Below are 26,261 nucleotides of genomic sequence, written 5' to 3'. Positions count from 1 at the left end.
CCCTTTTGATACCTTCTTTAGTTTCTCTCTTCAAAGACTTGAAAAAGTCTTTCACTTGCTTGATTAGAGTTACTCCAAGATATATGTGGCTATCGTGAAAGATGTTGTTTCCCTGATTTCCTTCTCAGCCCATTTGCCATTTGTATGTAGGAGGGCTACTGGTTTGTTGTTGTTGTTGTTGTTGTTGTTAGTTAATTGTGTATTTAGCCACAACACTGAAGGTATTTATCAAGTGTAGGAGTTCCTGGTAGAATTTTTGGGATCACTTATATATTATCATATTATCTGAAAATAAAGATACTCTGCCTTCTTTCTTTCCAATTTGTATCTCCTTGATCTCTTTTAGTTGTCTTGCTGCTCTAGTTAAAACTTCAAGTACTATCTATATTAAATTAATATGAAGGAAGTGGACAGCTTTGTTTTGTTCCTAGTTTTAATATAATTGCTTTGAGTTTCTCTCCATTTGGTTTGATTTTGACTACAGGCATGTTTTACTCTATTGAGGTATGTACCTTGTAGCTTTGGTCTCTTCAAGACTTTTATCATGAAGGAGTGTTGAATTTTGCCAAAGGCTTTTTCAGTATCTAATGAGATAGATGATCATGTGGGTTTTTTTCTTTTAGTTTGTTTATATGGTGAATTACATTTTCAGGTTTTTATATGTTGAACCATCCCTGCATCACTGAGATGTAGCCTACTTGATGATCGTGAATGATCTTTTTGATATATTTTTGGATTCTGTTTGTGAGTATTTTACTGAGTATTTTTGCATCAATGTTCATGAGAGAAATTGGTCTGTAAGTCTCTTCATTGAGTCTTTGTATGGTTTAGGTATCAGGGTGACTGTGGCCTCATAAAATGAATTTGGCAATGTTCCTTCTGTTTCTATCTTGTGGAATAATTTGATATTAAGTCTTCTTTGAAAGTCTGGTAGAACTCTTCACTAAAACCATTTAGCTAGCCATGTACTTTTTTGGGGGTGGGTTGTAGAGGACTTTTAATGAATGGCTATTTCCTTAGGGGTTATAGACTTCTTTAAATTATTTATCTGGCTTCGATTTAACTTTGGTATATAGTATCTATTAAGAAAACTGTCCATTTCTTTTAGAGTTTCCAATTTTGCAAAGTATAGGATTTTAAAGTGTGACCTAATGATTCTTTAGATTTCCTGTGTCTGTTATGTCTCCCTTCTTGTTTCTGAATTAATTTGGACATTCTCTCATCCTTTTAGTTAGTTTTGATAAGAGTGTCTGTCTTACTGGTTTTTCTCAAAGAACCAACTGTTTGCCTTATTGATTCTTTGTATTGTTATCTTGTTTCTATTTTATTGATTCAGCCCTCAGTTTGATTATTTCCTGCTGTCTATTCCTCTTGGGTGTATTTGCTTCTTTTTGTTATAGATATTTCAAATGTACTGTTAAATTGCTAGTATTTTTTATGTAATTTTTTTATGTAGACACTTTGTGCTGTGAACTTTCCTCTTAGCACAACTGCTTTCATTGTGTCCCATACGTTTGGGTATGTTGTGCCTTCATTTCCATTGAAGTCTAGACAGTCTTTAATTTCTTCCCTTATTTCTGTCTTTAAGCAGATAGTTTTTCACTTTCCATAAGTATATAAGCTTTCTGTTGTTTCTATTGTTGTTGAAATCCAGCTTTAGTCCATGGTGGTCTGATAGGTATGTAGGGGAGTATTTCAATTTCCTTGTATCTGTTCAGACTTGCTTTGTGAACTAGCATATGGTTGATTTTGGAGAAGGTTCCATGAGGTGCAGAGAAGAAAGTACATTCTTTGTGTTTGGGTGAAATGTTCTATAGATATCTGTTCATTCCATTTGGTTCATAATGTCTGTTAGCTTTGTTATTTCTCTGTTTAGTTTTTGTCTGGATGACCTGTCCATTGGTGAGAGTAGGGTATTAAAGTTTCCCATTATTAATGTGTGGTATTTGATGTGTAATTTAAGCTTTAGTAATGTTTCTTTTATAAGTGTGCATGCCCTTGCATTTGAGGCATAGATATAAGAACTGAAATATCATCTTGGTGGATTTTTCATTTTATGAACTGTAGTGTCCTTCCCCATCTCTTTTGGTTAATTTTGGTTGGAAGTTTATTCTGTTAAATATTAGAATAACTACACCAGCTTGCTTCTTTGATCCATTTGTTAGAAAGCCTTTTTCTAGCCCTTTACTCTGAGGTAATGTCTATTTTTGTTGCTGAGCTGTGTTTCTTGTACATCCATTCTGTTAGCCTGTGTTTTTTTTTTTTTTTTGCTGGTGAAATGAATCCATTGATATTGAGAGATATTAATGACCAATGATTGTTAATTCCTGTTATTTTGGTAGTTGTGGTAGTGGTGGTGATAGTGTGTGTGTGTGTGTGTGTGTGTGTGTGTGTGTGTGTGTGATTACCTTCTTTTGGGTTTGCTGGTGTGAGATTATTTATTTCTTGTGTTTCCATGGGTGTAATTCACCTCCTTGAGTTGGGGTTTTCCTTCTAGTACCTTCTGTAGGGCTGGATTTGTGGATAGATGTTGTTTAAATTTGACTTTGTCATGGAATATATTGTTCTTTTTCCATCTGTGGTGAGTGAAAACTTTGCTGGTATTGTAATCTGGGCAGGCATCTGTGGTCTCTTAGAGCCTGAAAGACATCTTCTCGGGCCCTTCTGGATTTTACAGTCTCCACTGAAAAGTCTAATAGGTCTGCCATTATATGTTACTTGGCCTTTGGACTTTTCCTCATTGTAGGTTTTAATATTTTTTTCTTTGTTCTTTGTTTTTAATGTCTTGATTATTATGATGCAAGGGGTACTTTCTTTTCTGGTTCAGTCTATTTGGTATTATATGGGCTTCTTATACCTTTATAGGCATGTCCTTCTTTAGGTTAGAATTTTTTTTCTATGAATTTGTTAAAAATATTTTCTGGGGTTTTGAGCCGGTATTATTCTTCTGTTTCTATTAGGTTTGGTCTTTTCATAGTTGTAGAGGAATTTTAATCCAGCAACATGACTGCTCTGGCAAGGGATCACATCCAAAGACCTTCTATGTCCTTCCAGGCCTGGCCGGAATGCAGACACTCCCTACACCTTTAATTCCTCTGGCTGGAATACAGACATACCCTTAGTACACACCTTTAATCCCAAACAATGTTGTCTAATTGATTTGATAGAATGAGTCAGAGACAGAATATGACTAACTCACAAAAGCAAACAGGAAGGAGAAGCTACTTAAGAGCAGTGCAGGGAGAGAAAACAGAGTTGAGTTCAGAGCAGTTCAGTTGAATTTAGTTGAGCTCCTGCAGTTCTGTTCAGTTTTTGGAGTTCAGGGACAATTTTTCTAAGCAGAGCAATTCAGTCAGGTGCTAACGGAAGCTGGATTGACTCAGTCAGCTTGGAGAGGAGCTTGAGCCAGAACAGCTGAGTTGAATCAGTCAGCCAGAGTTCAAAAGGAGTTAAGAACGGGTGAGCTTATTCAGCAGAAAGTTCTGGAGTCTGAAAACATTTTATGTCTGAGTTAGCAGACAGAGCTGGAAGCTGAAGCCTTCAAGGTCTGGACTTACAGAAAAAAAAATTAGATATATGGAAGCTAGAAGTGTCCAGGCCTAGGCCTAGGGATAAATAGAACAGACAGAAATTCTCTGGGCTTGGACCAAGCCATGGATTTGTAAAGGTTGGGCATGGCTCTCATCTCATCCCCTCATCTGAGGAAATAAAAGCAACATTTACACGTAGTGTCCCAGATTTTTGGATGTTTTGTGTAAGGAATTTTTTAGATTTAACATTTTCTTTGACTGATGTATCTATCTCTTCTATCATATCATCAGGTTTTTTTCCTAGATATTATACCCAAGAAAATGGACAACACATGTGTACACAAAACTTGTAAACCAACACTCATAATTCTTAATCCACACAAGTGGAAACACACATCAGTACAATCTGTTATTATTCAGCTAAACAAGATAGACATCTTGAAACATACTACAAAGTGGATTAGGCCTAAAAACACTATGCTAAGTGAAAGGCCAGTCTCAAATTAATATGTGTTTTGTGGTTTCAGGACCATAATCTGTGAAAAGCAGGCAAGTTTGGAAAGACAGAAAGCAGGTTAGAAGCTAGGGCTGAGAGTGAGCTTAGCTGGTAATACTTGCCTATCATGCACAAAGCCCTGGGCTTTATCTATGCTACTGCTTAAGGGAGGCATGGGTAAATCCCAAAGATAAAAGCAGAAAGACCACCAACCCACATCATTATGGCCAAGTTAATTAAAGCAAGCTTTTTCATTCATGTACACAGGCCACCTCAGGTGGGGTTTGAGAGGTCAGCATTGGATGTGAAGAAGACAAGGGTTTTATAGCTCACAATAGGGGATTCCTAAATGGGGAATTTGATGGGCAAAATAGGAGGGGTTACAGGAGCAGATCATCATAACATGTTAATCCTAACAACCTCCTGAAATTGGGACATGGCTGCAAGGTGGTCTTAACAATAGGTTAAGACCATAATAACCCTTTTGAAACAAGGTAGGGTTGCAACATAATTATTAACTTTTTTATACAAAGATATGATTGCCATCCCTGGAACAGGTGGTACAGAACCATTTGTAGTTAAGGTTACAGGTGGGGCATAGCACAATCCATGCAAAACAGAAGTTTAATCATAAACAGGAATGAACCTAGTTTGTCTTTACTATAATTGTCTTTTAAGCCTACAGTGGAGGCAGGCTGGTTCTTCACATGCTGGCATACGCTGTATTCCCAGTGCTTAGGAGGTGAAGACAGGTTGATCACAAGTTCAAGGCCGTCCTTGGCTACATAGAGAGTAGACTGGAATAAATGAGTTGCTGTCTCAAAGACAAAGAAAGAAGCAGATTAATAATTTGTGGGAGCTCTGAGGAGAGGTTCATGGGTACAAGTTTCATCTGAAATGACTGGTGATGGTTGCTTTGAAAATACTGAAAAACCAGCTGAAATTAATCTTTTTTTAAGATTTATTTATTATGTATACAATGTTCTGTCTGCATGTACACTTGCATGCCAGAAGAGGGCATCAGATCCCATTATAGATGGTTGGGAGCCACCATATGATTGCTGGGAATTGAACACGGGACCTGGAAGAGCAACCAATGCTCTTAACCTCTGAATCATCTCTCTAGACTCTGAAATGAATCTTAAAGCAGGTGAATTGTGTGATGTGTGATGTGTGAACTTTATCTCACCAAAGCTACTAGTAGAAGAAAGAGGGGTGGTTATCCACACCTCATTGGTGGTTGGGGATTTTATCCCCTCTGATCTTCTTTACCAAGTGCCCATGACAAGATCATGGCCTCTTTGTTTTTCAGGGGTGCTGTTGTCTTCAGTTACAGAATCTTATTGATTATATCAATGAGGAATGGCAACACATCCAAAGCCCTGAAATGGAATTAATCAGTATTTTGCCTCATGTATCCCAAGCCAGTGAAGCTGAAAGAATGAAGGCAAAGGAAAGAGCTTTGCAGAGGTAATGCAAGGGCACTGGAGCAGTGCCAGACAGGATGTGCTAACTGCAGAACATCTCATAAAATGAACCTTGGTTTCTCAAAATATATAGTTATGAGAATGTGTTTGTTATAAAGACATAGAAATGAGATAAGCTACTCATTATAATTCCTGGTTGACAACAAGAGATTCAGAAATTCCCAGAAGAGCCAGGGATACAGCTCAATAGTAGAATGCTTCCCTTTTGTACCCAAAGCCCTGAATTAAATCCCTATCACCATATATATACATATACAGATACTCAATAATAATGATATTAGAGACAGAAACCTAGTGAGCTCACTGATTTAAAGTAGAAATTGTCTAGCATAAATTATCAGGGCAATTCAGAATACCTATGCTGGAGAAATTTGCCCAAAAAGCCCACTTGCATGCTTTGATCCATAAACTGGATTCATAAGTGAAAACATTAAGATAACAAAGGATGGCACTTAAGCAGCTGAAATTTGTAGCACACTATTTCCACTTTCAACCACAATTCAGATCTATGCTTGATGGTTTTGATTTTGTAGAAAACAAGAACGTGAAATGGCCAGACAGTTGGCAATGATGCCTGTTGAGCCAATCATCCCGGTCTTTGAAGAAGGTAAGACTATTGTCATGGATGCTGTGCAGCTTCAGAAAGCTCAGATGTCGAGCCAAGGCATAAAACTGGCATATTTTAAAATAACATTAAAAATGTTCATTTGTAAGTATCATGAAGCCTGTATCTGGTGGAATGGATCGAGAAATCCAAGGTTAAGATATTTAAAGGCCCTCTTTTAGAGATCTTGGTCTCTGTCTCATTGTTATTGGTTGAAATAAATTACTAACATCTTCAGAACACCCCTTAGAAGTGGCTGAGCACTGTCAGGTTTGTGTTTCTTGTGTCAGGAAGCATACGCTGCACTCCGTTCTCAAACTTGAATGCGGATATTCTGTCAATAGACACCTGAATACTTCCTGTACTCACCAGGGCTGGTCAGTGTGGGGCACTTGAAGGAGCACTGAAGTTAGCATCAGAAATCCTAGCTTTAAACATTTGATGACCTCCTCACAGGCCATCTGATTTAGAAGAAACAATTTAATTTTCCAGTCAGCATCAAGTTTGAAAAGGTACTTAAGGTAGTCAATTCACTTTGTAGTTTTGCAACTAAATATCTAATATTGTAGGGAATTTCACTGTTTCTTATTGAAACTAAAAGCCAGGCATGGTGGCACATACACTTTTAAACTTCAGCTAGGCAGCTCTCTGGGAGTTTGAGACCAGCTTTATCTACATAGTGAGTTCCAAGCTAGTTGGGATTATATATTTGAGACCCTGTCTCCAAAAAAAGGGGGGGATGGGGATGAAAGAAAGAGAGAGAGGGAGGGAGGCAGGAAAGGAGGAAAGGAGGAAGGGAGGGAGGAAAGAAAGAAGGAAGGAACTAAAAGCTCAGGATTTCCACATAATGAAAACTCTCTCAGTGGGATATTCTTTTTTTTTATTTAATAGAAAATTTTCAATTTTTTAATCAAACAAACTCCCTCCTAGTTTTAATTTAATAAAAGTCCTTATTTTTTTTCCTTTAAAACAGTTTGATAAATCAATGCATTTGCAATAAGGTTAATTTAAACTGGGTTTATTATTTTATTATAAAGATGCTTTTCTTTTTAATTCAAAACACATATGTACTTTCATGCTGTTCTTCTCCCATTAGAACCAAAGCACGTGAGGACAGTTTCTTACCTGCTTTCTGCTTTGCAGAAGAAGGTGAGCATTAAATACACAACTGATACTCAGATCAGCAACTTCTCCATCACTTGCTGTGATTCCAGGAAAACAGGTGGAAAGGTAATTCTTTTACAATTTCTTGTTTGTGATTTCTTTTTAAAAAAAATCATTTTTACTTAAAACATACAAAAGTTCTCGTGGAGCTTCACTGATGGCCCATTAGCTATCTCTCAAAAAGAATTAGTGCAGACTTGAGATTGCAGCTGCTTCTAAACTTTTTGTCTTATTGGTGTTCTTAGCTAAAGCCTTTTGGCCTTAAAATGTCACAGTTACACATTAAAGACCATCTGGAACTCTTAGAAAGTTAAAAGAAAAGGAGAGAAATCATCAAAACCCTAACCACTTCTTTGGAACTGTGTTAGCATTTGAAGTGTTCTCTGTACCTCCGCTCTTCTAAAGTTAGAGACGAAGAACTTTAAAGGGAACGTTCCTCCCATAAACGACCCAGTGCAGTCTCCATCAGCTCTAAGAAGAGTGTATTTTACGTATATTGAGGGAAATCTCCGTAAGTTGATTTAAAAATTCACGTGGAAGTATAAAGAACCTATGATTACCAAGACACTCTGGAAAAAAAAAAATGGAGATGTAGACCTCTACAGAATATGGTGATTGAGCCGGAGTGAGGGTGGGGAGGGATAAGCAGAGCCACAAAGCAGTCTACAATCAGAAGCCAGTGTGTCTCCCTAACTAAGGACAGCGGTGCTGCTGCAGAGCAGTGCTGAAGGAAAGTCTCTCTGCTGTGTAGTTCTGGGTCAGCCTCAGCTGGGAAGCCATATGTCTTATTAATGTAATTGGAAAGACCACCTTCCACCATCGAACCACATATAGAAATCAATTTTAAGGAGAGTAAAAATCTAAACACAACACATATAAACTATAAGGATTTTCTTTTCATTTTTAAAATGTGCAATATTAGGGTATTTTATATATACATGTATTTTATACCTACACGTGTTTTGATCATATTCACCTCCAGCTCCTCCTCTTAACTCCTCCCAAATCTAATTTTCATCCCCCAATCCCACCCCACTTTGTATCTTTTTTACTTTATAACTAAGTCCAATTTGTGGTGCCACAAAGTATTATTTTAACATCATAGAATAGATTTAGACCTAGAAGCAGTATTTGCTAAGGTTTTGATTAATTAAAATTTAAAAACTGAAAAAAAGCCAAAACTGAAAAATCATTTAAATTACACATGGAATATAAAGATCTTATATCCTACATTTATAAAGAATTTTTATTAAGCAAATTAAAAAGTTAATTTTTCCAGGTGTAGTAGTGCATGCCTTTTATCCCAGCATCAGGAGGCAGAGGTAAGCAAATCTATCTGAGTTCAAGATCAGCATGGTCTACATATCGAGTTCCAGCTTAGCCAGGGGTAAAGAGTGAGACCGTTTGCCCAAAACACCAACCAATAAACAAACAAATGAAGTAAGTGAATCTTACAGAAAAAGTGAGCCCTTTCTCAAAACTTGAACAGAAACTTTTCACAAGAGAAAATGCAGATGACTAAAAGCATATAAAAGCCCCCTTAAACACCTTAATCACCCTAGAAATGAAAATTCATTCCATACTAACCATACTGGCAAAAATGTAAACTCTGATAGTGCTGAGCTTTGGGCTGAGGACCAGACAGTAGCTGAGCAGCATTTGCCTGTGACAGGTGATGTGACAAAGAACTAGAAACAGTATCCTACAGGAACTTAATACCAGCATGCACATATACAAATGTTCTATTCATCAGCGCTTCTGATGGTCAAAACCAGGAGAAACCCAGATTCTCTCACCGAGGATGGCAAATAGAAAACTGAGCACTGAGAGTTCCTGCACATCAGCTCCTCACTGGGAGCAGGAGGGATCTTTCTTTGACAAAGAGCAGACAGTATACTGTTCAATGGATGAGCCCACGTATGGGACATTAAAAATGGGACCTTAAATGATGAACACACAAAAAGCAAACAGAAGTTGCCAAAATCATCCTGTCAGCTGCATCTTGGCAGAGTGTTGATACTGGACTTGCCACACGGGGCTAGGCACCCTGGGGTGCGCACACTATCTGGAAGTATTCCATATTTCACAGCTTCAAAAGCAGGCAGGCAGGGTGGGTGGGAGGGAGGCCATCATTTCTAGATGGAGCAATAGGTTTCCAAAGTAAATGACAACGTTTATACAAAACTTTAGATCATATCACCCTAGGAATTCTTGTGTCCATTTCAGTACAATTCAAGATTAGGAATGCATCAAATTAAACCAAATCTGCAGTTTATCATACTCATTATCAGATACCAATTCATTTTCACCCTGAACTTCCATAGGAAAGTGGTTGAGCTTGGAGCCATGATAAAGAGTTACGCTCCTGTATGTCTGTCTTCACTGCCTCAGAGCCACTGCCAGACATATGCTCAAACAACCCTGCTGCTGTATGTCAGTCTGGAATATTTTTCCATTCTAAAGTCAGGCTTACTGCTGGGGTGTAGCTTGCCTAGTATGTGGAGGGCCGTAGGTTCAATCCTCAGCACAGAAAAGCAAAAACAAACAATACGAGTGAATAAAGTAGTAATATTCATGTGATAATAGTTACCCTTTCGTTGTTCAGCTAAGCACTTCCACAGATATGTAAAAATCATTACTGTTAGGATATGAACGTTATCATTGTGATGTGACTGGGTTTTTTTTTTTTCTCTTTTTGTGGTACTATATATGATCTAACAAATGAAAATTTTAGATAGGTAAGTGATAACAGGAGGGGTTTGTTAAGTCATACCACGGGGATCTGTAAATGGTGGCTTCTGACCATCCCATGTTGTGGACGCAAAGCCAAGCACATTAAGAAATGGTGTGTGCCACTGTGCTCTGGGTATTAGGTCATTAGCCCTCAGTCAGGGCTTTTTTGTTGTGCTTGTAGGAGATGAAGAAAGAGTTCCTGGAGAAGTGCTACAAGCACGGAAGCAAGTTTCTCACTTCCTTTCCAGATGGGACAACACAAATATTGTATCCTTTCTTTCTGTACATTATTGTATTATTGGCTTTACTTCACAAAAAGAAAAACAGGCAGGGCCTGATAGCACAGGCTTGTAGACCCAGCTACTTGAGAGGCTGAGGTGGGGGAGGCTGAAGCAGGAAGACAGCAAGTCCACAGCCTGCCCGGAAAACTCAGCTTGAGCCTCTCCCAAAATCAAAGAAAGAGATGAGGAGGTCTGTGGTAGAGTACCTCACAGGTACAGGGGCTTTAGTGTCAATCCCAATAGAAAAGGAAGGAAGGGAGGGAGGAAGGGAAGAAGGGAGGGAGGAAAGGGGGTTGGAGGGGAGAGGAGGGAAAGAGAAGAGAAGGGAAAGGAAAGAGGAAAGGGAGGGAAAGAAGGGAAAGGGGAAGGAGAAGAAGGGGAAGAAGGAGAAGAAAGAAGGAGAAGAAAAGGGAAGGGGGAAGGGAGAAGGAGGAAAGGGAGAAGGGGAAGGAAGAAGAAGAGAAAGGGGAAAGGAAAGAAGGGAAAGAGGAAGGAGAAGAAGGGGAAGGGGAAGAGGGGAAGGAAGAAGGAAGGGAAGGGGAAGGGAAGAGGGAGGGAAAAGGGAAGGGAAAGGGGAAGGAGAAAGGGAAGAGGGGGAAGGGAAGGGGAGAAAGGAGGGGGAGGGAAGGAAAGGGAAGAAAGAGTAGGGAAGGAAAAAAAGAAAGAAAGTAAAGATAAGACAGAAAAGAAAGAGACAGGGGAAGGAGGAGGAAAATACAGAAAAATATACTCCCAGAATTCTATATACACCCAGAGAAAAGCTGGTGACATTTTAAAATACACTTCACCTTGCCCTCCCAGTCATAAGCTTACATGTATAGTTCTTTGAAACCAACTCAAGCGTATATTTCACTTTGCATCTGGTTCTGTTAATGTGCTATATTACATTAGTTGATTTTCAAATGTTGAACTAACCTTACGTTCATGGGATAAATTTAATTTTATCATGATGTACAATGCTCTTAAATATTTGTAAATTCTATTTCTTACTACTTCGTTGGGGATTTTTGCATTTCATACATATATTTCAATTTCTATAAAATCATACAATTCTTTTATATTAAAAGTAATAGAGATCTTTTCTCTGAAAGGTTCTCATAAGGCTCCGAAAGGTTCCTCATAAATTAACTTTATTCCACACATAGTCCAGGATCACTAGATCACTCACAGGACCTTATCTGATCCCAGATATCCATCTGGAAATCTAGCCATTATCCAAGTGCCCAACAAGGTAGATGGTTTTACTTGTATTGTCCAAGAAGACGCACCCACCAATCCTGCTATCCTGGCACTGCTCGACTCCTCCGGCAAAAGCTCCTGCTATCATCCCAATGGAAATGTCTGGTAGGTTTCTCAGGTCCTTGCTGTTATGCTGTTGATGTTGCTTTGACAGCTTTTGCACTGTTGTTGTTTAACTGTGTTTTTTCCCTCTTCGATAGGAATGGCTTTAGAAAGATGTATTGGAGTTAGTGGTGTAGTGGTCTCGAGATAGCGATAGAACTCAGAGGCACGCTACGCTGTGGTGCTCACTGCTTGAGATATTTTCTAGTGATCTTCCTGGAGCTGTGTCAGACAAGAGCATACAAATTAACCCCCTAGAGCCACAAAGACTGTGAAAGCATTTTCCCTGCATGCCTGGCAGCCCAGGGTCATCCACGGATGAAGACGGAAGAGAACTGACTGCCTCAGGTCTCCTCTGACTCCACACACATCTGCAGCTCCCAGGCAACCCCCACAACCACGCAGCTCATGCATACAAACACAGTAATAATAGAGAAAGATGGAAATCTCTATAGAAAGATCCTGACTCCCCTTTAATTTACCAATATAGGTGCTCCATACCTTTACATTATTTTATTTAACCTGAAAGGAAAATCTGGGTTCCACCTTCAGATACAACTTAAGCCTTTCAGAAAGGTATATAGTGTTGTGAGACGCGGTCTCACTCTGTAGCCCTGGCCAGACTGGGATTCCCTTTGCAGAGCAGGCTGGCTTCAAATTTGTGACCCTCATCTTCCGAAGTGCTAGATTACAGGTGTGAGACGCCATGGTTGGCTTTTCGAATTATCTGTTGGGACAATCTCACTTGGGAAACCTGCCGATAACTGGCAAAGCTTGAACCTTGCCAGTGCTGATAAGATTGCAGCACAGTGAAGTGCGTATGTTTCTAGCCCATGATAGTAACCGACCCATTAACACCCTGTATAATGGGAAATTTCTGCTTCTCCTTCGGGATTCAATAGTAAGTCTGTGTTACATTTTTTTTTGGGGGGGGGTGTTATAATTGTCACCTATATTAATTCAACAGGCTGTAGATACCAGTTGGTTTCAGGGATCCCAAACCCCATGAGCTGAACTCTTTAGTATTCTGACTGGCCCTGACATTCCCAAAGGCCCTTCTCTCTGTCTCTGTGAGGTACATCTGTGTTCTCTGTGGACTGAAGTTCTTTGAGCAGTATATCCTGAATCTTTACTAGTATTCAGCAAAATCTATGATATAAACTCCAAGAATAATTAAAGATCTGATTCAGATCCATTTAGCCAAATACTATTTACTTGAAAGGCAGAGAGAAATCACTCCTTTATCCAGTAAGACAGATATCCTTTTGGTTTTTCATTTCTTTTGCTCTCAGGTTAGTATCAGTAGTAGCCAGTCACTGCTGGAGAAATTAGTTATCTTTACTCATGGGGGCTTTTGTGGGCATGTCACAGAGTTAGAAAGGAAAGCCAACCTTCTAAGTATACAGAACTCTCCTTGGCTGTGGAAGGTGAGGGAGTATGGCAGTGAAACTGTCCAGTAGAATGTCACGGTGAGTAGTGCCACAAAACCTCAGAAGAGGCCTGACTGTTTGTGATGTCGTGAAGGTGTGGCATTGGCAATGCCACACGATTGGAGAGGCCCACTGGATTCAAGTCACATTTTTGCTCTGTTGTAGAACTTTTCGCCATTGTAGTGAACACAGAAGTACCTCCCGAACCCCCATTTTTCACACCCAGCCCCCCAAAAGCTTCATTCTCAATGGTTGGTGGTACAGTCCAGCTCATGCAATGAACCCCAGACCCTGGCCTCAAACACCAGCACTCACTAACCACCCCCTCCAAAAAAAAGAGAGAGAGAGAAAAGAAGGACACTTGGCTTGTAGCTGTGTCAGCTCTCTTGAACAAGGACTAATCTGGCCACCCCCCAACCTTACATGGATGGTCCTGCATTTCTGCCTGATGAAAATCTCACCATTGGTCCCTCCCTGTCAGGAACAGCCTCCCCTCTATATCCTTTCTCTCCTGGATGAAACTTCCAGGGCCTCCTCTCCACCTCCTGACCTTTTTCAGACCCACTTAATTTGTACCTAGTATTTCAAATAGCGAGAAGTGACTAGTATTACTTCTAAAGTTACAAAAGGATTCCAGCACTCACGCATCTTTAGAGGAAGGGACAGAGTTAATTCAGCCTTGCGTTATAGTGCTACTGTTGGTGGGGCTGTTTCTGTTCTCTGAGCAAAGGCCTCAGTCTGGCAATCCTCCCTGAATGCTCTGTTATTAATCACTCTCATTTCCTTCCAGGGTATACATTAACCTCTTGGGAGGCCAATACTCAGACCAAGATGGCAATAGAATCCGAACTTGGAACTGGGCAAGTTCCATGCCTACCTCATCCTTTGTTTCATTTAAACCTGTCTTTCTTGCCTTGAACCGTTACATTGGAATTCGCATCATAGAACAAGACAAGGTCTTCATTAATTTTCTAGCAATGGGCCAACAGGCCAGAATCAGTGTGGGAACCAAAGTAATGGTATGCATATCAAAAACAGTTAAAATCATTTAGCTTTTAAGAGTAAAATAATTTTGTTGATATTATTACTGATTGCATACATATTTGCATAGTCTGTCCACTGAGAATTTTTGGAATCCACAATGAAGGTTTCCTGCGTAATTGAAGCAATGTTACATTTTCTTCACTCTTAAAATTCCTTTCAGTTCAGACTCAATTCCAAGTGGCATCTCTGGTGTTCATTGTGTGGCTGCAATCAGCTGCCCTGTCAGTTTTGTTTTAGGGACTGTGTTGTGAAGTTCCTGTTTCTTCCCCACTACGGCCAAAAGCCCTAAGCTGGGCCAGGAAATCTGGGTTCCCATCATATCAAGAGGATATATAAATACAAGCTCTGACTCCTTGGAGACACGGCTAGACTGTCTAGGACCTCACCATGTCACCACTGACCATGTTCTGAGCTTCCCCTGGACTTGTCCTTGCCCTACACTGGCCAAGCCAGGCTACCTCTCTTGATATGATGGCTGCCTTTCCCACTCCAGGATAGGACAGGCTCTCTCCACTTCCTTTATCCCAGTGCTGTGTCCTGGCTTGGTCAAAGCACATGCTCCATGATGACCCTAAGGCAGCGGTTAGGAACGCAGACATCAAGTTACAAGCAGCTCTGCTGCTGGGCTGCGTGAGGGAACTTCAGCTTCAGTTTCTCATCTATGAGTTGATTCCTGCCCAGCAGTAGCTGTTGGGAGCCTGTGAAAATGTAACGTACTGGGCACTGACTACGCACTGAGCAAACAAAACTGCCACAGAGATGCAGAGAGAAATGCGCAGAAGTTGGTTTGCTTCCATATGCAAAAATCACTTGGAGCACACCTCTTCAACTCTGAGAAGCTTCATTTAGTCTGCGTTTAGAGGAGGTTGCTTCAAACTTCCCAAGTGCTTTCAACTGCCAAAATTCATGTGTTTCATTATAGAAGGGGGATCTCAATATTCAGCACAGGCAAACAAAGGGAGACTCAGATCTAACCTCAACTGTGTTCAGCATGATCCTAGGCCCTGTTAGTTACTCTGGCCATCTACCTGGATTCAGCTCTGATAAAACTTTTTTCTTGGTTACAAATGTACAGTGTTATCAACTACTCCCAGCATATACAGTAATGTATACCCTCCTTTTGGTACACTGCACTTATGGTAAGCACATTCCTCTCTAAAGCACAAAAATGTCCCCTCTTGGGCAGCTTCACGCCCCTGCCACCCCCACCCATCCACATTGCTTCTCTCCTCCTCTATTGGAAATGAATTTTAGTATGGAAAAGACATTTTGATGCAAATATGCAAAAAAAAAAAAAAAAAAAGGATTTTTACTTTTCCCACTGTTTTCAGTTACTCCTTCAGTTTGGAGAAACTGTGTTCTTTGTGCGCCTGCATCCCTCACAGGTGAGGGAGTTGCCTGCTTGTGGAAGGTTAGGCTTCTGCTGCTCTTTAGATTGTCCCCACCCCCCAGGTGGCCCTAAAGCTGAAGGCTGTCCTGACAGGTCCCTTCAGTAGTTGAGGAAGTGAGGAAGTGGAGAGGGCAAGTGAGCCAAATGAAAAGGCAATTTGGAATGGACACACTGAAGAGGACAAAAGGAGTGTTAGTCACCCCCATGCTATCTTCTCTAGGAAGATGTCCCCTGGGCCTTCAGAGCATCCTCATGACCCCTCTCCCCCGCCCTACTAGATACTATCCAAGGAAGAGACTATTTAAGGTAGCTTCAAGCTTCCTTCGATAGATGTTGGTTAAATTTCCTGAATAAAGATTTGAACATGTCTCAAGTCCATTTGGTCTCTCAGGTCTCCACACATGACAATCTTCTTCCTCACTGATTACTTGCCCCCTTTTTTTCTCTCTCTCTCTCTTTTTCTGACAAGCTCCACAACCCAGAGGAGATTCCGCCCCTGAGGTTCCTGAGTGGAGAGGACCTTCTGCTGTTTGCCAACTTGATAAAAATCCGGCGGCTGTTCCATAAGATGGAATGTTGTCTGAATTTCCCCTCAAGTCAAGCTTGGGAAAAATTTAAGCAACCTCCCTACCTTTCTACAATCTCTCTAAAACTGCTTGCCCTCTGTCATAATTCTGGCATAAAGGAAGACATATTGGCAACAATTACAAAGCTAGTAATTGAAAAATATTAAAGAAGTGTCATATGGCTGTTTGTTTGTTCATTTTGTTAAGGTTCTTTTAAGGTTCCACCCACAGAACACACTAACCCACCTGACGAAGTAGAAAGCCCAAGCTCTGGATTTGAAATCCCACCAGTCCCCACCCTATAAAGCTACACACACACACACACACACACACACACACACACACACACACAAGCACACAAGATATTCTATATAAATTGTGTCTTCTGCTCAGCTCTCTGCTGCTTCTCATCAAAACAGAGTCAGCCACCTCCTGGGTTCTTCCCACACACAAACAATAAATCTCTAGTGTGAGGTTTGTTGTGCAGTGTGACTTTGTGCTATTTCTTTGCCTCTTGACTGCCAGGAGACCTTTCCCTTCAGAGCTGCAACACTTACACATGAGGTTTCAAAGAGTAGACCAAATGACCAGGAAATATCAAGGAATATTTCATGTAAACACTGTGAGTCTTGCTGGTTTATATTCCCAGGTGGGAATTTAACTAGCTTCCTTGACACCAGAAAATAAGCATGGCATAGAGAGATACATGCTAGTGGGTGCCTATCCAACCAGGGGAGATACGGTGGTTTGGCTAGGAACGTCCCTAATAGAGATGTTTGAATGACTGACCCATAGGAGTGGCACTGTTAGGACATGTCGTCTTGTTGGAGTAGGTGTGGTTTGTCAGAGGAAGTATATTACTGGGGGTGGGCTTTGAGGTCTCCAGCTAGGCCCAGTGTGGCTCACTTGAGCTTCCTGCTGTCTGCAGATCCAGATGTAGAACTCTCAGCTACTTCTCCAGCACCCTGTCTGCCTGTGTGCCACTATGTTTCCTGCCATGATGATAATGATCTAAACCTCTGAAACTGTAAGCCAGCCCCAATTAAATGTTTTCCTTTGCAAGAGTTGCAGGGATGGTGGCGCACACCTTTATTCCCAGAACTTGGAAGGCAGAGGCAGTCAGATTTCTGTGAGTTTGAGGCCAGCCTGGTCTACAAAGTGAGTCCAGTACAGCTAGAGCTATGTGACATAGAGAAACCTTGTCTAGAAAAAAAAAACAAACAAAAACAAAAAGAAACAAACAAAAAGAGTTGTAATGGTCATTGTATCTCTTCAAAGCAATAGAAATCCTAAGACAGAGGTTTTTGGTACCAAAGAAATAAACCAATTCAAGACAAATTAAGGGTTAAAAAAAAAAAGTAGTATTTTGGGGGGCTGCTCTAGGGCAATGTCACTGTCCTCAAAAACTGAGGTCAGGAAAATCACCATGCAGATGGGGGAGGGAAGGCAGAGAAAAAGAGCATGCACACACAGGGAGGGAAAAATGCAGAGAGAAAGAAAAAACAAAATATCTGGATTATATAGGGAAGAGCCTCCAGGGGAAGGGAAGCCCAGCCACTGGGCTAGAAAGTTCAGGGTAGAGGGCAGGGTATGCCGGCCACGCCTAAAACAGGTAGAAACTGAGGGATACTGGGTGAACCTGGAAGCAGGTCCACTTTGATTTGTTAAATAGGCATCTCAGCCACTTGTCCTGGGTCTAAACCCAACATCCCTTTGTTGATAATAAATGAACGAGGGGGTGATGTAATCATCTGTGACTACTTCTTGCTGACATTGGGGCATTGTTATTGTGGGTCTAAAAAGCTGGAATGTTAGCCAAATCTGGGAAGAGCAGGCTGTTTCACTTGGTGTCTAGTCTCTGCATGAGCATTTGGGGATAGGGACATGAAGCTGAGTTGAGATAAAACATATATGTTACATATATAAATATATATATATTATATGCATATAAATACACATATATATTTATATATTAGGGGTAGAAGATAAGGTTGAGTTTAGGGGAAAATTTTTGGAGGGTAAACATTTGAAACTTTTAGGCCCATGGTCTTGATAGCTTGGGGCAGGGAGTCCTAAAACCAGAAAAAGGAGAAGGAATCTCACCTCCTGAAATAGGCAATAGGTGGGGAACATTAGGCTATTGACTGACAGGGGTACTTATCTGGAGTCCATTTGACCCATGAGAGGTTGATTGAATTCCGTTCCTTGAAGCTTAAAAGAATAAGAATCTTTTCAAATACACAAAAAGAGATAAGTTTTAGAAATGTTAGCATCACCATTGTTTGCAAACTGTACTGAAACCCACATAAGTAGTCAAGGCAACAAACTCACACCTTTGTGTCATAATAGAAGCTTGGGAAACCGTTTTGGGTTAAAAGTGTGAACACTCTTTAAGGTGAGCTCAGATAGAAGCTTTCTGGTGAGCAGAAGGGACAAAAGTTTGTTTGATCTTGATTTTCAGTATGACTACAAGCCATGAAAGAGGGGCTCCTTTTCTCTATCCAGAAGACTGGATGTATTTAAATTTAGCACAATGAGAAGCATTTTTAAGTCTATACTTAAAAGACAATCAAAGAAAAGTTAAAATCCTGAGCCAATGACTATGATATCAGAACTCTATTGAAATCTTAATACAATAGCATAGCAAGGGAAAGGAATCCGAAGCATATTTTATTTTTCTTATATCTATCTTAAATCATTTTCTTATCACCATTTTAATCTTCTCACATCCTCTGACCTTCATAAGTTACATTTATCAGCCTTAAAAACATCTTCTGAGACCCCGAAATGCTTTCTTGGATACTCCTATTTACGCTTCTGTGCCCTCAGACCCTGTTTCCCAGCTCCTTGCTCATCATCAAATACAGATGCTTGATTGCTGGCAGCAGTCACTGTAAGGCAAGCTTCTCTAGATAAAAGAATAGTAAAATGTTATTTTGAAACCTGACTCTTGTAACGAGGTAAACTGTGTCTACACCTACTAGCGACAGCTCTAGGGGAGCGAGGCCTATGGCCTGGTTTTTACACGTGAGAACTGAAAAGGCAGCTGAAGACTTGATTGCTGCCTTAAACTGCTAACTCTTTCACTAGCTTCCAACCCATCAGAGACCTGAGAAGGATAAATTTCACCTTCGTAAACAGGAAGTGCAGGCCAAGCAGCCTCTAAGTCTGTAGAAATGACAGAGGCTTACTGCCTATCCGGTTAGTCACCGAAGTTTCTCCATGGTCCGTAGGACATCTTTCTTTGATTTGGCAGGCTCTTCTGTGAAACAGGAATTTTGAAGGACCGGCCTACCTTGTCTCGGCAGAGTTGGGCAGTCAACTTGCCAGTATTCTGTTGGTCCACAGTTTGGACAGCCTACAGCCCAATGGATAGCTTTGCCACATTTGAGGCAAGTTTGTCTATGCCCATCTTCTTTGGAGGAGAGTAGGGTGCTTTCAGGAGCGGGCATGTGTATCATGAAAAGCTTTTATTATCATTATCATCATCATCATTATTATTAAACATTTTAAATGCAAAATTCTGCAGATCTCTGAAGGGTTTGGGGACCACATGTCTTTTGAAAGTATATTTTAAATAAACTTTGCCTGCTTCTAGTTATTTATTTTCTGATTAAGTTTGAAAACGTGTACAGGAGGAATAAAGCTTAGTCCCAATTAATTACACTAGTATTTGGCATAGCTAGAAATATAGTTTTGAACACATTAGTATTTGATCATTTTTAAGGTGACTATCAACTTGCATTTCTTAATTGTCATTAACAGTTTACAATTATTTAGTAGCTTTCATAAGATTAGGACTTTAGGTTTAGCCCTGTTAAAATGACAATTTTGAATTTAAGCTCTTTTGGTATGTTTTATTTTTGGACACAGGGTTTCTCTGCGCAATGGCCCTGGCTATCCTGGAATTTGCTTTGTAGACCAGCTGGCCTTGAACTCACAGAGATCCACTACCTTTGCCTCCTGAATGCTGGGATTAAAGGTGTGAGTCACCATGCCTAGTTCAAAATAAAGCTTTTAATTATAACTAGGGTCCATAGGGAAAGTGTCAACTTTACTGATCCTGAAAATGGGTAAACAGTAAACAGACCAAAATGGCCATTCCTTGGGTGAAAAGGAAAAAAAGTTTATTCTAAACTGCCAAAACTGCCCATTTTGAGAGAAGGGTTAATCTTGAGCAAACTGAGAGGCAGCCTGTCTCCTTAGTAAGAGTTATTAGAGTTGTGGTGTCTCTTCGCAGCAATAAAAACCCTAACTAAGACAAGTAGTGTGGGCATAGGGACGTATAACATATTTATTCATTTACTTGCTTCTGGTGGCAAGGGGTTCTCAGTAAGAACACTTAGGCTTCTCAGGGTTTGTAGACACTGTGGTGAAGGGTCACTGGACAAGCGAATGCAGGTTCAAAAGGAACATTCACCATGGTAATCTCTTACAGTCGGGAAGTGGCTTTGGGAGCCCTAGCTCAAGGCTCAAAAATACAAGCTGTTACAGGCAAGAGCAGCAGGTTATAGAAAAAAGAAAAAACAAACAAATAAAAAACTGCTGATCCAGAAATGACTTGGCTCCTTGGTAATGTCTCTAGCAAGCACACAGAAAAAGATGCGACTAAGTATTGCTGACAACGTAACTACTGGTCCTTTGCCTTCAGGGACAAGAGAGAGATAAGGACAAAAAAAGCATGGATCATTGTACATCCTTGAAAAGTTAAAAAAAAAAAAAAAGAGGGGGGATAAGAATGATAGAATAAAAGGTGAATTATTATATCTTTTTTAAGACTAGGAAAGGAACAAATCTCAAATAATTTTACATTGGTATGGATTATTGCATATTGATAAAAATGTAAGGTTATTTTGTACACAAAACTCTTGTTTAAAGTATTGTACATACGCAACTCATTTAAAATTTTGATGTAAAGTTCTATATCTTGAAAGCTGCTAGTATAAACTATTTAGGATCATTAGAAAGGCAAGTTAGTTAGTGACCTACAAATAATCTTGTAGTCTTGTTAGGTACTAGTCAATCACAGAAATAAGCTTTATTTAGCCTCCTGTATATGTTTTCAAAGTTAAGGAGATAGTAAGTAGCTGGAAACAAACAATGTTTGTCTGTTCAAATATAATATAAATAAATATATGGTCTTCAAACTTTCCAGAGATCTACAGAATATGGTATTTAGGATGTTTTAATAATAAAAAAGCTTTTCTAAGAGAGAGACACATCTGCTCCTGGCAACATCCCCAATCTACTTCAAAGAAGATGATGGGCACTGAAGAACATCCACATTGAGTTTCTTTCAAATGTGGCAAAGTTAGCCACTAGCCAAAAAAAAACTGCCCTTACTTCAACTGCTGACAGCAGGCTATCCAAACTATGGACAAGCAGGACACTGGAAAGTTGACTGACCCACTTTGCAGAGACCAGTTCTTCAAAAATCCTGCTTCACAGATAAGTCTGTGAGATATTCTGGGCCTGAAGGCTAAAGATCTGATGCCCTAACATTACAAAGGAATCTCCGGTGACTATCTAGGAAGCCATCAGTCTCTGTCATTTCTACAGTTTTGGAACCTGGATGCTCTGCACTTCCTGTTTACTCCGGTACTATTTACCCTTCTCAGTTCTCTAGTGGGGTTAAAGACTAGAGAGCTATCATCTTACAGTTTTTCCTTATTAAGATTAAAGACAAAAAAAAAAAAAAAAAAAAAAGCTCAAGTCATTTGGGACCTAAGAAAATGTTTTAGCCTCTAAAAAGATGTTTTTAGGTTAGTAAATGTAAGTTATGATAAAGTTATTTAGGTGCAGAACTTTGAACTCACCAAGATAGAATACATAGAATAGTTTCTCCAAGTTTGCCAAATATAAATGGACTGGACATTGTGAATGTAATTCTCACCTGATAGTTAGCATAATTTTTTTATTGTACATAATATATTAATGTTAGATAAAAAGCTATTGTAGTGAGAATTTTGGTCTCTTAAAAAACCCAGTTATGTTATGGGAATATGTTTTTGTTTTAATCCCAGGTCTGGGATATGGGGCTGCTTCAGATTGTCTACAGCAGCTAACTATAATGTGTCTCATGCTCAGGCAGGGACATAATTTTTGCCAGCTGCAGATAGTTTAATTTTGGGAACTCTTGAGAGGGTAAAAATGAGAGAACCCTGAAATGGCCTATGGAGGCTGTTGCTCCCCCTGTAGCTCATGGTTGCTGTTGTTTCAATTTAATAACAACAAGAAGTTGGAGATACCCTGATGACAAAGATTGAACTTTGCCCAAGGAACCCAATGCCTCTAATCAGCAGGAAGTAGTTTAAAGAGGTCTACGTTTCTTTTCCCCTCTAACCTTCTTTCCTGCCTACCTAGCGTTGAGAGGTTGGAAGAGATTGAGATGAAGAAGAGTGGTAGACATAAGAATCCAAATAAAATAGCTAAAAGAAAGTAGGCCTACAGACTTTTTTCCCCAAGCCCAAATCAGACAAGGGTACTATTCAGTTCCACACCCCACTTTATGCTGGCAACCCACTCTATAACATTCAGCAGAGAAAGAAGCATGATCCAGTTCCTGAGTGATGCCGTCACCAAAATGTCGGATCATGGTTACACTGGAGTTTTTTGGGGGAAAGGATGGAATTTTTGTGTATATATTTCTGTGGCTGTTGGTGTTGGTGGTGGTGTGTGTCTGTGTTTGCCTATTTTATAATAAAACAAGAGCAAAGAGATAGGACAAAATGATCCTCTTCTGGGTCACAACCTCCTTTTCAAGTCTTGGTCCTATTAATAAAATAACCTAAAAATGGGCTCAGAAAGAAATTTAAGACAATTTACTGGAGTCCAAGAGAGAACAAAAGGGCCATCAAGCTGGAGAGCTCAGCAACTGTGTGGAGAGTAATAGAAAGTAGAGGGGTAAGGAGAGTGACACTTTTACAGAGCCATCATAGGTAAAGATACAAAAAAGAAAAAAAAAGATACAGTGGAAACCAAGAAGGCACACTGGGAGAAGGGGGTGGCAGGAGATGTCTATGTCCTTCATCCCTGTCAGCTTTTATTGAAAGGGCACCAAAGCGGGGGCAGTGGTGCACACCTTTAATCAAAGGTCAGAGACAAAGGCAGGAGAATATGTTCAAGGCCAGCCTTGTCTACGAAGCAAGTCCAGGACAGCCAGAACTACAAGAGAAACCTGTCTCAAAAAACAAAAGCAGAAGAATGAGGGGGAGAAGGAGGCAGAGGAGAAGGAAAAGAAGAAGAACAACAACAGCAGCAAAAGGCATTAAAATAGCCCTAGGGTGCAATGGCTTGGAGTGTGAAAGAAGTCCAACCTTAATTTTCTTTGGTTTAACCATGTAGTCAGCTAAGATTATTTTGGGTTGCCTAGAACTCAGCATGGACTTAACAAAGGTATTCTTGATGAAAACATCTACTGAATCACATTAAAGCTGGCAATTAATTACAAGTGGCTGTCTTTTTATTATTCCCTCAAAGGCTGGTGTTGTGGGTTTTGGTTTTTAATAATTGGAAATGTGTGGGCATTTGCTTGCATGTATGTCTGTGTACAACATGCATGCCTGGGGCCTCACAAGGCCAGAAGAGGGTGTTGGATTTCCTAGAACCGGAGTTACAGATGGTTATATGATTGTAAACAGCCAATGCTCTTAACCGCTGACCTGTCTCTCCAGCCCTTCTGGTTTATTTTTCATTAAGCCATAGAAGTGCTTAAGCTAAAAGCCGCTTGGAGATTTTCCATTAGAGTGCTTAAAATCTGCCTTAATATTTTTTTTAAATCTCTACTAGGATATTACTGACACAAATTACACTATTTCTGCTAGAGGAAACTAACATATTGGCATTCATGTATATTACTTGGTGCCTAAGAAGCAGTTGGGACAGGAGGATCCTTTTACTCCTTTTCCTCCTGCCTAGCATCCTCTAGAACTTACAGTTTGACACTGACGGCAATCCTGCTCGTATCTAACAGTGACACTAAGACTGAAAGTTGGCAGGCTGGGGATATAGGTCAGCGGCAGAGCACTTGCCCAGCACATGGGAGGCTCTGGGTTCAATCCCATGGACTGAAAAAAAAAAAAAAAAAAAAGACAACTAAAAGATGTTTTAGTGACTTTCTAGCACCCAGGTAACTAGGAGGCAGAGTCAGAAAGTGAGCCTATGACTCCTGTCTTCCCTCCCCCCTCAAGGGTCCTTATCCAGTTCACAAAGACGGTGTGCTCACATCATTCGTGTCCTTGGGCATGTCCTAGTTCTCCATAGCTAGCTCTAGCTGTGTGACCTCTGGCAAGCTTAGTCTCGGTTCTTTCAGCTATAAACTGGGAGAGATAAGATCACTATCTCAAGAGATAAGCTCACTTACCATAGACAGTGGCACAAAACAGCAAACATCCCTTCCCCTTTTGTATTCCGAAATCTGAAATTAGAGATCCAGAGGAGTCAGGCTCTGGTAAAGGCCCTCTTCTGGGATGTAGATTGTCAGCTTGTCATATGTTTTCCTATGGTGGAAAGATAACTTGAGACAAATGCCTGGGTTAGTGGTGAACACCTGTGACCCAGAACCAAGGAAGATGAAGCACAAGATGGCTACAAGTTCAAGACTACCATAGGCAACATAGTGAGATCCAAGTCTTCTCAAAGAAATAGACACTAAATTCATTTATAGAGGACCTTCATGATCTAACCACCTCCAATAGGCTCCATTCTCAAATACCCTGTAACAGGCCCCCAGACCTCAGTAGAACTGACATCATGATGGAATTATCTTTCAGGCCACAAAATTCAACTCATATACAGCATTACCTGTCAAAACAAAAACAAAGATCTAATCCATCAAAATCCATAGTCCTGGCAAAGTCCATCAATTTACTAACCTTGCTTTTGGCTTCTGTAGTTCTGCTTCTGGCTGCCTGTTCTTTTAAATGGAAGAATGTCAACCCAGGATGTGTTTTTTTGTGCTGAAAGGCTCACACAGAGCCTTTAAGTACACTGTGATCCAAATACCCAGTTTACTTGCCAGTTGTCTAATAAAAACTTTCTATTGGCTTAACCCCATGTTCTAAGCAGTCTTCTCTGGTTGATACCCACACAAGCCCAGAGTTAGAACTTTATTGTATGAAACGTAACTCTAACTGAACAAACAGAAACCATGAGAGACTATAGAGCAGTTCCTTCTTGGATGCAGACTGTGCCCAGTGTTGGGAGCATAAGACAGTCCTAAACATATCAAGAAATGAACCCACCTCTCTTCTGAGGGTAGATAGAAATTTAAGTGTAAATTATTGAGCTGGGGTAAATAATTAGGTGGAAATATTAATAGGAAGCAAATGTGGTACCCGAATGGAATATTTAACTATTAGTATTAAAAGTATATTAATAAGGAATGTAATAGTAAAAGTAACAACTTACATTCTTTTTCCCCCCTCTACCAACAGATGCTAGCCAGGGCTACAGACATCCATTCAGTATCCATAAGCACACAGTTATGCATTTGCAAAGTTTGTCACTCTTACATGAAATTATGAATTATGGATCAGTTTCTGCCTCATTGTCTCTTCTCATTACAATAGCCTAGGAAAACAAAGACTCAGCTGAAAACAAATTGCATTTTAGTGACTCTTCGACCTCCAGAGAGAAACAAAAGCAGTTTGTCCAAACCAGTTAACTTCAAACTTTCCTTTTTCTGCCCTTAGAAATATTTATGTATGCTTTCAGTTGATAACCATGATTCATCTTCAGCTTCAGCAACCATAAAAAGTTGATTTCTAATGCACTGTAAATCTTTATATTTTAAAATAAAGCATTGATTTTTAAAGTGAATCCATTGGAACATAAATACATCATATGACATCTTTTACTCGTTTAAAATTTAAAATAGATATAGCTCTGCTTTATTTAGTACTGTGTGTGCATGATGTATGCATGTATGTGGGTAGCAGTGTTACGGCACGCCTAGGAAGTCTCAGACAGCATTGTGGGGTCTGTCCAAGGATTGAACTCAGGTCACCAAACCTTTGCAGTAAGCACTTTTTACCACTGGGACTTTTTTCTTTTTTTTAATTTTAATTTTTATTTTTATATTAATTACAGTTTATTCACTTTGTATCCCAGCTGTAGCCCCCTCCCTCATTCCCTCCTTATTCTACCCTCCCTCCCTCATCTCCTTCTATGCCCCTTCCCCAATCCATGATAGGGG

At 40.1% G+C, this 26,261-nt stretch overlaps 1 protein-coding gene across 1 annotated transcript in view; it reads left to right on the top strand.

The window, feature by feature from the left end:
* The window catches only part of Erich6 (glutamate rich 6), a 31,478-nt gene extending 15,245 nt beyond the window's left edge, over window positions 1-16,233 (top strand). Inside the window, exons 9-15 of the mRNA XM_055596873.1 lie at window positions 5,339-5,496; window positions 6,047-6,120; window positions 7,214-7,347; window positions 10,196-10,281; window positions 11,484-11,639; window positions 13,857-14,085; window positions 15,970-16,233. Of these exons, the coding sequence (XP_055452848.1) occupies window positions 5,339-5,496; window positions 6,047-6,120; window positions 7,214-7,347; window positions 10,196-10,281; window positions 11,484-11,639; window positions 13,857-14,085; window positions 15,970-16,233 (1,101 nt within the window). The remainder of the gene's footprint in view (window positions 1-5,338; window positions 5,497-6,046; window positions 6,121-7,213; window positions 7,348-10,195; window positions 10,282-11,483; window positions 11,640-13,856; window positions 14,086-15,969) is intronic.
* Window positions 16,234-26,261: the final 10,028 nt, after the last annotated feature.

This window comes from Psammomys obesus, unplaced genomic scaffold, assembly GCF_907164565.1.
Source record: "Psammomys obesus unplaced genomic scaffold, mPsaObe1.curated_primary_1811, whole genome shotgun sequence".
In the NCBI taxonomy this organism is placed as follows: Eukaryota; Metazoa; Chordata; class Mammalia; order Rodentia; family Muridae; genus Psammomys; species Psammomys obesus.
Note: the sequence above shows the minus strand (reverse complement) of the source record. Positions and strands in the feature narration are given on the sequence as shown.